This window comes from Nomascus leucogenys, chromosome 13 (assembly GCF_006542625.1).
Source record: "Nomascus leucogenys isolate Asia chromosome 13, Asia_NLE_v1, whole genome shotgun sequence".
In the NCBI taxonomy this organism is placed as follows: Eukaryota; Metazoa; Chordata; class Mammalia; order Primates; family Hylobatidae; genus Nomascus; species Nomascus leucogenys.
In genome coordinates, this window is record NC_044393.1 from 78327362 (window position 1) to 78339889 (window position 12528).

The window sequence follows — 12528 nt, forward strand, 5'->3', positions numbered from 1 at the left end:
CTTTCGCGAGGTGTGGAGCCTGTAGCTAACCTAGGAGTCTCCGTCTGCCAGCAATGCCGCAGGACTAAAAAGATCCCCCCAAAATCTCTTCATTGAGCCCCCACCTCCTCGAGTCCCGCTCCGGCCGGTCGAACAGCCAATCGCCTCGCGGGGCGGGGTTGCGGCGAGCTGCCGTAACCAATAGCGGTGGAGGGGGCGGGGCCTGGCTCCCGGCGCGCGGCGGTGGGGTCGCCCCGGGCAAAGCGAGCTGAACCCTGAGGGGAGCCGCTGACCGGCAGCATGGAGGACCCCGCCGCGCCTGGGACCGGGGGCCCGCCCGCAAATGGCAATGGCAACGGCGGCGGCAAAGGGAAGCAGGCGGCGCCCAAGGGCCGCGAAGCGTTCCGAAGCCAGCGGCGGGAGTCAGAGGTGAGGAGCCCGGAAAGCTTCGGCTGGGGCCCGGAGACGCCCGCCGGCGGGAAGCGGCGGCTGAGATGCTTCGGCCTCGGCCCCGGAGCCCTCGGCGCGCTCGATCAGCCCCGCGCAGTGGGCGCCTGCTGGGTCCTAGCGGCTGGACGCTGGGCTCTTTGGCTTCGACCAGTGTCCGCACGTCTCTTGCCGCGGGTTGGGGGCTTTCTAGCCCTCTGGCTTTCCCCCGCTGCGCGAAGATGAGCGCGGTACTGAGCGGACCAGATACTTTCCAAATATTTATCTCACTTAATCGCTGCAGCCCCCTGAAGCAGAAATTCCGATCCCAGTTTATAGAGGGGGGAACAGGAGCGGAGAGGTTAAGTGACTGGCTTGAGGGGTGGGAGGCTGAAGCTCAGCTGCAGGAAAGCAGGATTGGCGAGTGGGGTAACCGCACTCCCCCTCCCAGGCTGCCTGCGGCGGGCCCCTGGGCCGGCCGAGGGACTTCTGCCCGTTCCCTGCCCGTCCCCTTCCCCCCGTAAGTCTTAGGCCGTTTAGGGAGCGCCTTCTGCGGACATCAGGCCCCTGCCTGTGAGGGCTGAGCGAGACGGGATTCAGGCAGGGGCAGTCCTGGAGTGGCTATCGGGAGGGAGCAGTCCCAGGATACAGATAGGAGTATGAATATTTCCATCTCTTCCTCCTGTTCTGAAAAAAGAAACCCTATCTAGGAAGACGAAAGCGTTGAATTATTATCACTTCTCTATTCCCTCATTGAGGCAGTTTCCATCGGTTGGATCTGAGCGGGGATCAGAATAGACGACAAAATGTCAGATGTGGCAGGGTCTGCAGATATCATCTGGTATAGCCCTTTCATTTTACAGACCTAAAAGAAAGAGGAGTGACTTGCCCAAGATCAGACATCTGGCACAGTTGGTGGTCAAGAACACCAGGCTTTGGAGTAGTCAGACCAGGTTTTGACTCCCAGCCCTACCATTTACTACCTGTGTGATTTTCGGCACATTAGGGAACCTCCCTGAGCTCCAGTTTCTTCATCTGTAAGATGAGATTAACACTGCCTACCTCAGAAGGTTGTGATAAAGTCAAAATGAGATAATCGACTATAAAATATTTGGCACAGTGCAGGCACAATGCATGTAATTAGTCAGTACATAGTAACTCTTAGTATATTACTGTCATCATCATCATCATCAAGTGGCAGAGCTGGTACTAGAAGCCAGGTCTTTGGCATCCCAGACCTTGCCTTACCATTTGAATAGCATTTCAGTTTCCAGAGTGATTTCGTGTATGCTTTCCATTTTGAAGTAGGTAGAGTAGGAGGAATCCATTCTTTTTTTTCAAGGTAGAAGTGGAGATGAAAAGACTGGCCCAAAGTCACCACCTTGCAGAGGCAGAGAGCTCAGACCTCCTGTCTTGCTAGATGATACCTGCCACATCATCTCCCTCCCTACCTCAGGAGGAGTCTGGTCTTTTAGGGCACCCTGTACCTCCTTCCCCCACAGAGACATTGTTCTCTCTCAAAATGTTTTTTGGGGAGATGAGCCATTCATTAATTCAACAATTATTTATCGAGGACTTTCTGCCAGCCACTGTTTTAGGTGCCAGGGATATATCAGTGAACAAGATAGCGTCTTCGCCCATGGGGAGACAAATTGTGAGTAAATAAATAAAATAATTTCAGAATGATACGTTCTATGGGGGGAGTACAAGTCTCTGCCTGGGTCACCCTTCTAAAGTTGCAATCTGTTCCCCACCTGTCAAGTCTTCTTCAGGCAAAGGCTCTGAAAGTACAGTCCTTTGCTTTTGCCAGTACTTTGCAGTGTCGAGAGAATCGAAAGCTTTCCACCTGCACCACGGTTTACCTGCTGATTGTCTACAGCTGCACTCTTCATGCCTGGAAATGAACAACTGCTGTGGTCATCTCTATCTGGGCTCACTGCCTGCCAAAAGCCTGGCTAGAAAGATTAGCTGTCCTCTACCTTCTGCTGCAGCAGGACTCCTTTTACCTGCCAGTACATCCCCTATCACCACAGTACCCAGGTGCCAGATCTGCTTTTGTTCTCTCCCTCTTTTTGCTTTCCTGTGGAAGGCAGTCCTTAGAGGAGATGGGATTTTTTTCCTCTCTAGGGCTTTTAGAAAATCACTAGAAGAGAATTACTGTGGCACAAGTCAAGAGAGCCTCATCGTGTATCACTGTTTATGGAAGCACTGTTGACCTACCTTCTCCCACTGGCTTAGTGTGTGAACATCCCAACCTAAAAAGGAAGCTAAAGAATAATTGTTTGCTTAATAAGAAGAGTCTTAACCTAACAAAAGGATTCACCTCAGACCTCTTTTAGCCAGATCTGGTTTATTGATCTCAAACTCCTTGACAAAGTTTTAACTGGTCTGTGGTAAAATGAGGAAAATTCGGGTCATCGAAGTGAGTTTTTCTAAAAATTTAGTTCAATATGTTAAATTTAAGAATGTATACAATTTAAAACAGTGTTTTTCAAACTGCTATGGGGGAAACCTGTTAATTAAGGCTAAAATTTTTATTTTAAGAAATAAAGCCAGCATGATGGCTCATGCCTATTATCCCAGCACTTTGGGAGACTGAGGCAGGTGATAGCTTCAGCTCAGGAATTCGAGACCAACCTGGGAAATGTAGGCAGACCCCATCTCTACAAATAAATAAAAAATAAAAATTTAGCCAGGCATGATGGTGCGCACCTGTTGTCCCAGCTGCTCAGGAGGCTGAATCACTTTAGGAGGTTGAGGCTGCAGTGAGCTGTGATCATGCCACTGCACTCCAGCCTGGGTGAGAGGAAGACCCTGTCTTTAAAAAAAAAAGAAAAGAAAGAAAATAATAGAAAATAGCAAGGCATCACATGCAGTAAAGGTAAATATTTTGTTAAACTTTTGTTCCAGTTTTTTTGTGTGTGTGTGTGCTGGGACATAATGTAAAAACAGTTTTTAATGGCTGTTCTTTATTCTGAGATTCTTTCATTTTTTGAATTTTTTGAAGTTTCTAAAGTCCTTACCTATCAGAATAAGACAGCAACAACCCTATGTCATTTGCCACTCTCTACCTTTTTCTTTTTCCCTACTGTTCCCTGTAATCCAAAAGTTTGGAAATCTTTGCTATAGTGGATTAAAACATGAGTCGCCTTGTTTTTTTTTTGGATGGAGTCTCGCTCCGTCACCCAGGCTGGAGTGCAGTGGTGCAATCTCGGCTCACTGCAAGCTCTGCCTCCCAGGTTCACGCCATTCTCCTGCCTCAGCCTCCCGAGTAGCTGGGACTACAGGCGCCCGCCACCATGCTCGGCTAATTTTTTGTATTTTTAGTGGAGATGGGGTTTCACCGTGTTAGCCAGGATGGTCTCGATCTCCTGACCTCGTGATCTGCCCGCCTCGGCCTCCTCAAAGTGCTGGGATTACAGGCGTGAGCCACCGCACCCGGCCGATTTGCCTTGTTGACAGTATAAATTGGCATAATGTTTTGGGGGAGCAACTTATATACAAAGGGACTTTAAAATGTTCATAAGATTTGATTCATTAATTTTCTTTATAAAAATCTTTGCTTAGGAAATATCCTAAATATAGAAAAAAGTATAAGTCTATTACAGTTTGTTGCATATAATAAAGGAAAATTAAAAACAATTTATTCAATAAGGAACTAGTTAAGTAAACCAATAAATGTACATCCATTTATACAACCGTTTAAACTAATAGTCATAATAATATGAGAAGAATGCCTTTATAATATAATATTAAAGTCATAGAGTGACCACCCACATAGTGCTACCAAGTGCTAGGCCGTGGGCCTTTCCTGTATTAACTCATTTAGTCCTTAAAATAACCCTATGAAGTAAGTCCTGTTGTTATCCTCATTTTACAGATGGGAAAACTGAGGAGGTCATTTTCCAACAATTCGCTGACACCAACTGGATGTCCTACAATTCAATTCAGTTCTGACACTAACTACCTAGAATTAGCACAGACCCCCAAGTTAAGGGCTCAGTCCTACAAGGCCCTACTTTAGACACCAGCCATAGGTGGGATCCCCAGGCTATCTACACTTTCGCCTGGCCAACTACAAATTAAGCGGTTATCATGATCTTCCTTTCAGGTTCCATAATTTGCTAGAATAACTCACAGGATTCAGGAAAACATGTACTTAGAATTATAATTTTATTATAAAGGATACGACTCAGAAACAGCTAAATGGAAGAGATGCAAAGGACAAAGTATGGGTTTGGGGTGGTGCAGAGCTTCCTTATCTTCCCTGGGCAGCACTCTCCTAGCACATCTGTTTGTTCCCCAACCCAAAAGCTGCCTGAACCTAGTTGTTTCTGGGTTTTCCTATGGTGTTTCATTACCTGGGCATAATTAAACTATTGGCCACATGACTGAACTTAATCTGTAGTACCCCTCCCCTCCCTAGATGTGGCAGTGGTGCTGAAAGTTAAACCCTCTAATCATGTGCTTGGTCTTTCCTAACATAAGTCACCTCATGAGCATAAATTCTGGTAAAGCTGACAGTGACTCATTATGAATAACTGACACTCCTATCACTCAGGAACTTCTAAGAGTTTCAAGAGCTCTGTACCAGGAGACAGGGGCAAAGAACAGTATATTTTTTATGTCACACTGAGGCACAGAGAGGTTAACTTGTCCAAGATCAAATAGTATGTGACAGAGCTGAGATTGAAAATTTTAAAAATTCATATATATTAACATATACAGGAAGGAAATATCCCAAAATGTTTAAATAAGTTAGAAGATGGGATTATATTAAAACATATTTAATAGGATTATAAATTTATACATACAACATCATGGGAAATGTAATCTTTACTACGACTTGGAGTGGAGATGTTGCATTATTTGACAATCCTAAAGTTGCGGAATATTAAAGCTAAAGAACCTCTTTAAAAATAAGGAACTATAATCCACAGCATGAGACTTAATCTATATCATACAGTGGGTTGATGACAGAACTGAAGCTAGAATCCAGTTCTCTTTGTTTCTGTCTGTCTCAATTTTATATGAATCAGCTAGATGCTCCTCTGATCTGTGCTCATGTGGATTAGATATGGACACAGACCATAGCTTTCATATATGTTTGAGATCCTGGCCCTTTATTCAGACTTTCTGATTTTGCATAGGAATCCTCAGCCCCTCCCAACACTGAGACTCAAGTTTCGGCTTGGCGTAGGGTACCTCTGAGATGAAAGACCCAAATAGGACTCTCCTAACTGACTCCCTGATCTAACCTTGGCCTCCATGAGGGGAAGAAGATAAATAAGGGTCCAATCTTCCCTTGGCAACCCCTTTTTCCAAGTTATCCCAGTTACCAACAAAATTTCTCTGTTACAGGGCTCTGTGGACTGTCCCACTCTGGAGTTTGAGTATGGAGATGCAGACGGGCATGCAGCAGAGTTGTCAGGTATGAGGTAGATGGGTCAGTAGCTAGCGGAAGAATGGCCAGGAGGAGAGGGAAGGGACCTGTGATCTACCTGGAAGCTTGTCTGTTCTCACCAAGTGGCTGTTGAACAAAGGCTGTTCTCCACATTTCCTTTTTCTCTCCACCCGAGTGGTAAATATCTCTTTGTTTGTCTTCACATTTCCTTCTGTGATTCTCCTTGGCTATGGTATTCTTCATTCTGTCATTCTATCACTCTTTCCTGCTCACTCTTCTTTATTCTCTTTGAAAATAACTGATTTGGTGCACTCTCAAATCAGTTTTCTCTCCATCTTCTCCGTATTCCTTCTCTTTTTCTCTTCCTGTCACCCATATCTTTGCCTGCCTCCTTCTTTCTGCCATCCTCTTTCTATCCCATGCCATCTCTTTTTCCTTTGTCTCCTCTACCTCCATCTTTCCCTTCTTCCTCTCGCAACTGCCCCTTATTAAAATCTCAGCAAAGTCTGAGGAAAAACTTTAGTCAACTGGCCAGCTGAGCAAGGCTGGACATGTCACCTGCGTCCATCATAGTAGAGTTCTGCTTGGATGTTTGTGAGCTGGGGTTAAGTGATTCCGTTCTTTCAGAGCTGGCCTGCTTGTCTCTGTCTGGATTTTTAGCTTAGGGTAAATGTGATCGCCTCACATTAAGGGCCTCCATGTTACATGTGCTACGAATGCCAGTTATTAATAAATGAGCTTTGGGTGGAGATGGTGTGAAATTTAAATATTCTGTCACATGGAAGTGATACTCTGAGGCATGCTTTTTCAGAGAAAAGAGGCAAACAATTTTAAAGAAGTTCTTGTGCATGAGCACAGAGAGTAAATTTTGTGATGAGTGACAGAGAAATAGAGAGCTAAGTTTAATAACCAACAAAGGATTATAATTCATAATAGGAATATGATATAAATATATATATATTAAAGAGAGGAGAAGAGCAACCCAACAGAGAAATGGGCAAAGAATATAAATGGGAATTTATAGAAGAAAAAGCCAAATGGTCAATAAATATATGAAAAGATATTGAACTTTATTAGTAAATGGAGAAAAGCAAATTAAAATAATAAAATATTATTTCACAATCATCAGAGTGTAAAACTTAAAAGCCTGGGGTTGGTGAGGGTGCAGAGAAATTAGTACTTTTATGCACTGCTAGACATGGGGGAGCAGAGTATAAAATTGAAAAGCATTTTGCTTATATCTTGCAAAGTTGAAGATGTGCACATATTGTGACCCAACAAGTCTACTGCTAGATATCCACTCTAAAGAAAATTACACTTGGGCACAAGAAAATGTACAAAGATGTGTATTGCAGCCTTGTTTATCAGTGTAAAAAGTTGGAAACAACCTACAATGCTCATCAGTAGGGAAATGGATAAACTATAGCATATTAGTGCAGTAGGCTATTGAATAGCCATTAAAATAATAATTGATCTAAATCAATATATTTATTTTTTATCTTTTTATTTTTGAGACAGGGTCTGGCTCTGTTGCTTACGCTGGAGTGGCACAATCTCAGCTCACTACAGCCTTGACCTCCTGGACTCAAGTGATCCTCCCACCCCAGCCTCTCAAGTAGCTAGGACCATAGGCATGCCCTACCATGCCCAGCTAATTTTGTGCCATGATGTCCAGCTAATTTTGTTTATCTTTTGTAGTAACAAAGTCTCACCATGTTGCCCAGGCTGGTCCTGAACTCCTGGGCTCAAGTGATCCTCCTGCCTTGGCCTTCCAAAGTGCTGGGACTACAGGTATGAGCCACCACACCTGGCCTCAACATGTTTCAATATCAATAAATGCTTGGCCGGGCGCGGTAGCTCATGTCTGTAATCCCAGCACTTTGGGAGGCCGAAGCGGGTGGATCACCTGTCAGGAGTTCGAGACCAGCCTGACCAACATGGTGAAACCTCGCCTCTACTAAAAATACAAAAATTAGCTGGGCATCGTGGCATGCACCTGTAGTCCCAGCTACTCGGGAGGCTGAGACAGGAAAATTGCCTGAACCCGGGAGGCAGAGGTTGCAGATCACGCCACTGCACTCCAGCCTGGGTGACAGAGCAAGACTCCGTCTCAAAAAATAATAATAATAATAAATGCTAAAGACAAAATTGGGAGAAAGGATCAGTAACAAAGGAATTTATACAATAGGATACCGCTTGGATAAAAAAGTTTTAAACAGAACAATATCATATGTTTACAGGCATATATGCATATAGCAAAAGTAGAAAAATAGGCATGTGAAGGATACACACCAATTTCATTGTAGTGGTTGCCTCTGGAGAAGGGAATAAGATAGACGGGGGAGCAGTCTGAAGCAAATATAACAAATGCTAACATTTGTTTGACCTGGGTAGAAGATAATACACAGGTGTCTTAAATGTACTATTCTGTACTTACCTGTATATAAAAATTCATAATCTAAAATTTAAAAATAAAAAGACCAAAACTAAAGTTCAGTACCTAAGAGCCTTGCCCACTTTTCCGATTTGGCTTGTGGTGCTTTACTCTTAAAAATATATATATTCACTTTCTCCACTAATGACCGAAGAATTTAAGATTCAGTGATGGGATTTGATTCTGGTCACTTCTGGATTCTGGAACTTAAGACTCAAAAGCCCTGACTCCCAGACAAGGTGTTTCTCAACCATTAGACAGCTGGCTGGAACATAAGTGAATTTCTCTTGCTTTGTGAATTACCTGTGACCTAGTTAAATTTCCAGGAAGGGTCTCAGGTAGGGAGCAGAGATTTAAAGGAAATCTGTTCTATCATCTGTTGACTTCTGTATTTCAGTTCTTCATCTTCTGTAAGATGAGGGTACATATACAATGTTCTGGAGAGAGACAGAGAGTAGGAGAGGGCATTTTTATTTCTTTTCTTCTTTCTTTTTTTTTTTTTTTTTCTTTTTTAAGATACAGAGTCTCATTCTGTTACCCCAGGCTGGAATGCAGTGACATGATCACAGCTCACTAAAGCCTCAAACTCCTAAGCTCAAATGATCCTCCACCTCAGCCTCCTAAGTAGCTAGGAGTACAGTCATGTGCCACTACACCTGGCTAATGTTGAAATTTTTTGTAGAGATAGGGTCATGCTATATTGTCCAGGCTAGTCTCAAACTCCTGGCCTCAAGCAATCCTCCTGTCTCAGCCTCCCAAAGTGCTGGGATTATAATCCTATAGGTCTGAGCCATCACACATGGCCGGCATTTTTATTTCTCATAAGCTTTCTGCATTTTGTATTGAGAGGCTGCTGTTAGCAAAGTTAGATTTTCCTGGGCACAGCAGCCCTTTGACGGCCATAGCTGTTCTCTAGAGTTTTTTTTGCAGCCTCTGCTTAGTGGCTGTGGGCAGGAATCTAAGCTTCTATACCCTCTGAGGAAACTTAGCAGGGAGAGAATGAACTGGCTCCAACCCTGAAGAGCCATCTAGCACTTACTTTTCAGCCCTTGCCGTGGTTTCCTGATCCAGCACAAGGATCTTTCCTCTAAGTTTCAGGAGTTGTGTTGCCCTCCTCTTCTCTTAGAGATATGATAGTTCCTGGTTGGATTGACAAAGCAGGAGTTGCAGCCCTGAGAAACAGGAGTGATGAGATTAAGCTCTCTGTGCTCCAGTCCTCCTCCTGGCCCTCACCAAATGTTGAAGGCTGCCTTCTCTGCTGCAGCAGCCAGCTGGCAGGAAGAGGACAGGTTTGATGGTTTAATCTCCCAGGGACACAAGTGGCTATTTTTAACTGCTCTGAAAAGGAGGAAGCTGGCTTTGGATTGAATTGGACACAGGAATGTGTTGGAAGCTTCAGCTCTTTCATGCCACCCTCTCTACTTTGGGCCCCTTCTTTAAGGATCTCCGGAATGTGACTGTTCTGTCTTTCCTGCCACAGAATTGTATAGTTACACTGAGAACCTGGAATTCACCAATAACAGGAGGTGCTTTGAAGAAGATTTCAAGACTCAAGGTAATTCCAGATCTTTACTCATAGAGACCTGCTTTTTCCTTCTATGATATACCAGCCTGATCTAGTAAAAGACTAAAACAAAGTGCGATCCTTCATGCCCTCTGTATCAGTTAGGGTTCTCTTAGAGGGATAGAACTAATATGATAAATAGATATATAAAGGGGAGTTTATTAAGTATTAACTTACACAATCACAAGGTCCCACAATAGGCTGTCTGCAAGCTGAGGAGCAAGGAGAGCCAGTCTGAGTCCCAAAGCTGAAGAACTTGGAGTCCGATGTTCGAGGGCAGGAACTCTCCAGCACAGGAGAAAGATGTAGGCTGGAAGGCTAGGCCCGTCTCTCCTTTTCATGTTTTTCTGCCTGTTTTATATTTGCTGGCAGCTGATTAGATTGTGCCCACCGGATTAAGGGTGGATCTGCCTTCCCCAGCCAACTGACTCAAATGTTAGTCTCTTTTGGCAACACCCTCACAGACATACCCAGGATCAATACTTTGTATCCTTCAATCCAATCAAGTTGACACACAGTATTAACCATCACAAGTCCACCCCTTGTCAACTCGAACTCATACACATCTCCTGAGATCATACATAATCTTCAAATAGAGACAATAATAAGGGCATAATTATGCCTAACATAATACAACTATCCTTTGTACAACTGGAAACTCACCAATCCCCAACCCAAATACTATTATATAAAGTTAACAATACTTAAATGCTGATATGAAGTCAATAAATCTTATGTCACATGATAAAGGAGAAAGGAAATAAAATGAAGATATTAGTACAAGTGTATACATGCACAAACATGTTTTTAACAAAAGAAGAAGGAAATACTCATGACAATTACAGTCCTCATTTCTGCAGCTGGTCACGTGATCGTAGCTGGTATTGATGACTACCTTCTTTTACTACCCATTCTGTATTCCCTTAGCATTCAGCAAGCAGCTTGGCAGGTCATGATTTTTTTCCTGGTGGAGTGACCCAAACCTTCATTCCTGAGGGGTCTGGGTCATTTGTAGTCCTTCCTGGATTGGGGTGTTGTAGTTTCCCATCGGCCTTAGTCACAGGGCATAGTAATATTAAGAGAGGCCCTAATGGATCTCCTGTATTCCACGCATACTCTTCCTTACCTCCGTTGTGGAGTAGTAGACTGATTTCATCTTGATAGTCTGGGTCAGTCACCCCAGCCAACACTGTAACTCCCTTCTTAGCCTGTTGACACTTTGGGGTGTCCAGGTGGCAATCTTCACTTCCAGTTTAATGGAATCATTGTTGTGTCTCCTGGTGGCAGTTTCCTCCCTCTGGAGCTAAAACCTCTAGGCCAGCAGAACGTAATGTCACGGGAACAGGAAGCAAAAATTTTGCTAGATCACTAGGGGTGATGGTGAGTGGTGCCACTTCCACCCCTTGATTCCTGGACCGGTGAATCCTGACTATGGGAAAAACAGTACCATATGTTGGATGCTGATTCAGAGCATACATGGCCTTCTGGAGAACTTTGCCCCAGCCCTGCAAAGTATTGTCACCTAGTTGGCATCCTACTTGTGACTTCAAAAGGCCATTCCACCGTTCTATCAATCCATCTGCTTCAGGATAATGGGGAACATGGTAAGACCAGTGAATTCTATGAGCATGAGCCCACTGCCACACTTCTTTAGCCATGAAGTGAGTGCCTTGGTCAGAGGCAATGCTTTGTGGAATACCATGACGGTGGATGAGGCATTCCATGAGTCTGTGGACGGTAGTCTTGGCAGAAGCATTGCTTGCAGGACAGGCAAACCCTTATCTGGAGTAAGTGTCTATTCTAGTGAGGACAAACCTCTGCCCTTTCCATGACAGAAGAGGTCCAATACAATCAACCTGCCACCAGGTAGCTGGCTGATCACCCTGAGGAATGGTGCCTTATCTAGGGCTCAGTGTTGGTCTCTGCTGCTAGCAAATTGGGCACTCAGCAGTGGCTGTAGCCAGGTCAGCCTTGGTGAGTGGAAGTCCATGTTACTGAGCCCATGCGTAACCTCCATCCCTGCTGCAGTGGCTACTTTGCTCATGGGCCCATTGGACAATGACAGAGGTGCTGGGGAAAGAGGCTGATTGGTGTCCACAGAACAGGTCATCCTATCCACTTGATTATTAAACTCCTTCTCTGCTTTGGTCACCCACTGGTGAGCACTCACATGGAGTACAAATATCTTCACAGTTTTTGACCACTCAGAGAGGTCCATCCACATACTTCTTTCCCCAATTTTTTTGTCACCAATTTTGCAATCATTCTTCTTCCAAGTCCCTGACCATCCAGCCAAATCATTGGCTATAGCCCATGAATCAGTATATAATCGCACATCTTACCATTTCTCCTTCCATGCAAAGTACACAACCAGGTGCACTGCTCAAAGTTCTGCCCACTGGGAAGATTTCCCTTCACTGCTGTCCTTCAGGGATGTCCTAGAAAGGGGCTGTAGTGCTGCAGCCATCCACTTTCAGGTGGTGCCTGCATATGGTGCAGAACCATCTGTAAACCAGGCCCTACACTTCTCTTCCTCTGTCAACTTATAGGGAGCTCCCCATGAGGCCGTCAGTGCAGGCTGAGGGAAAGAAGGCAGGGTGGCAGGACTAGAGACCATGGGCATTTGAGCCACTTCCTCATGTAACTTACATGTGCCTTCAAGACCTGCTTGAGCCCGATCACATATATACCACTTCCATTTGATGATGGAATGCTGCTGTG

The 12528-nt window shown here is 44.5% G+C and overlaps 1 protein-coding gene across 2 annotated transcripts in view; it reads left to right on the forward strand.

Moving 5' to 3' along the window:
• The first annotated feature begins 204 nt into the window (after nt 1-204).
• STRIP2 (striatin interacting protein 2) overlaps nt 205-12528 on the forward strand; it is a 58633-nt gene continuing 46309 nt past the window's right edge. For both annotated transcript variants that reach the window (XM_030825542.1, XM_030825543.1), the window contains exons 1-3: nt 205-408; nt 5767-5836; nt 9724-9798. In XM_030825542.1, the coding sequence (XP_030681402.1) occupies nt 280-408; nt 5767-5836; nt 9724-9798 (274 nt within the window). In that variant the 5' untranslated portion in view covers nt 205-279. The remainder of the gene's footprint in view (nt 409-5766; nt 5837-9723; nt 9799-12528) is intronic.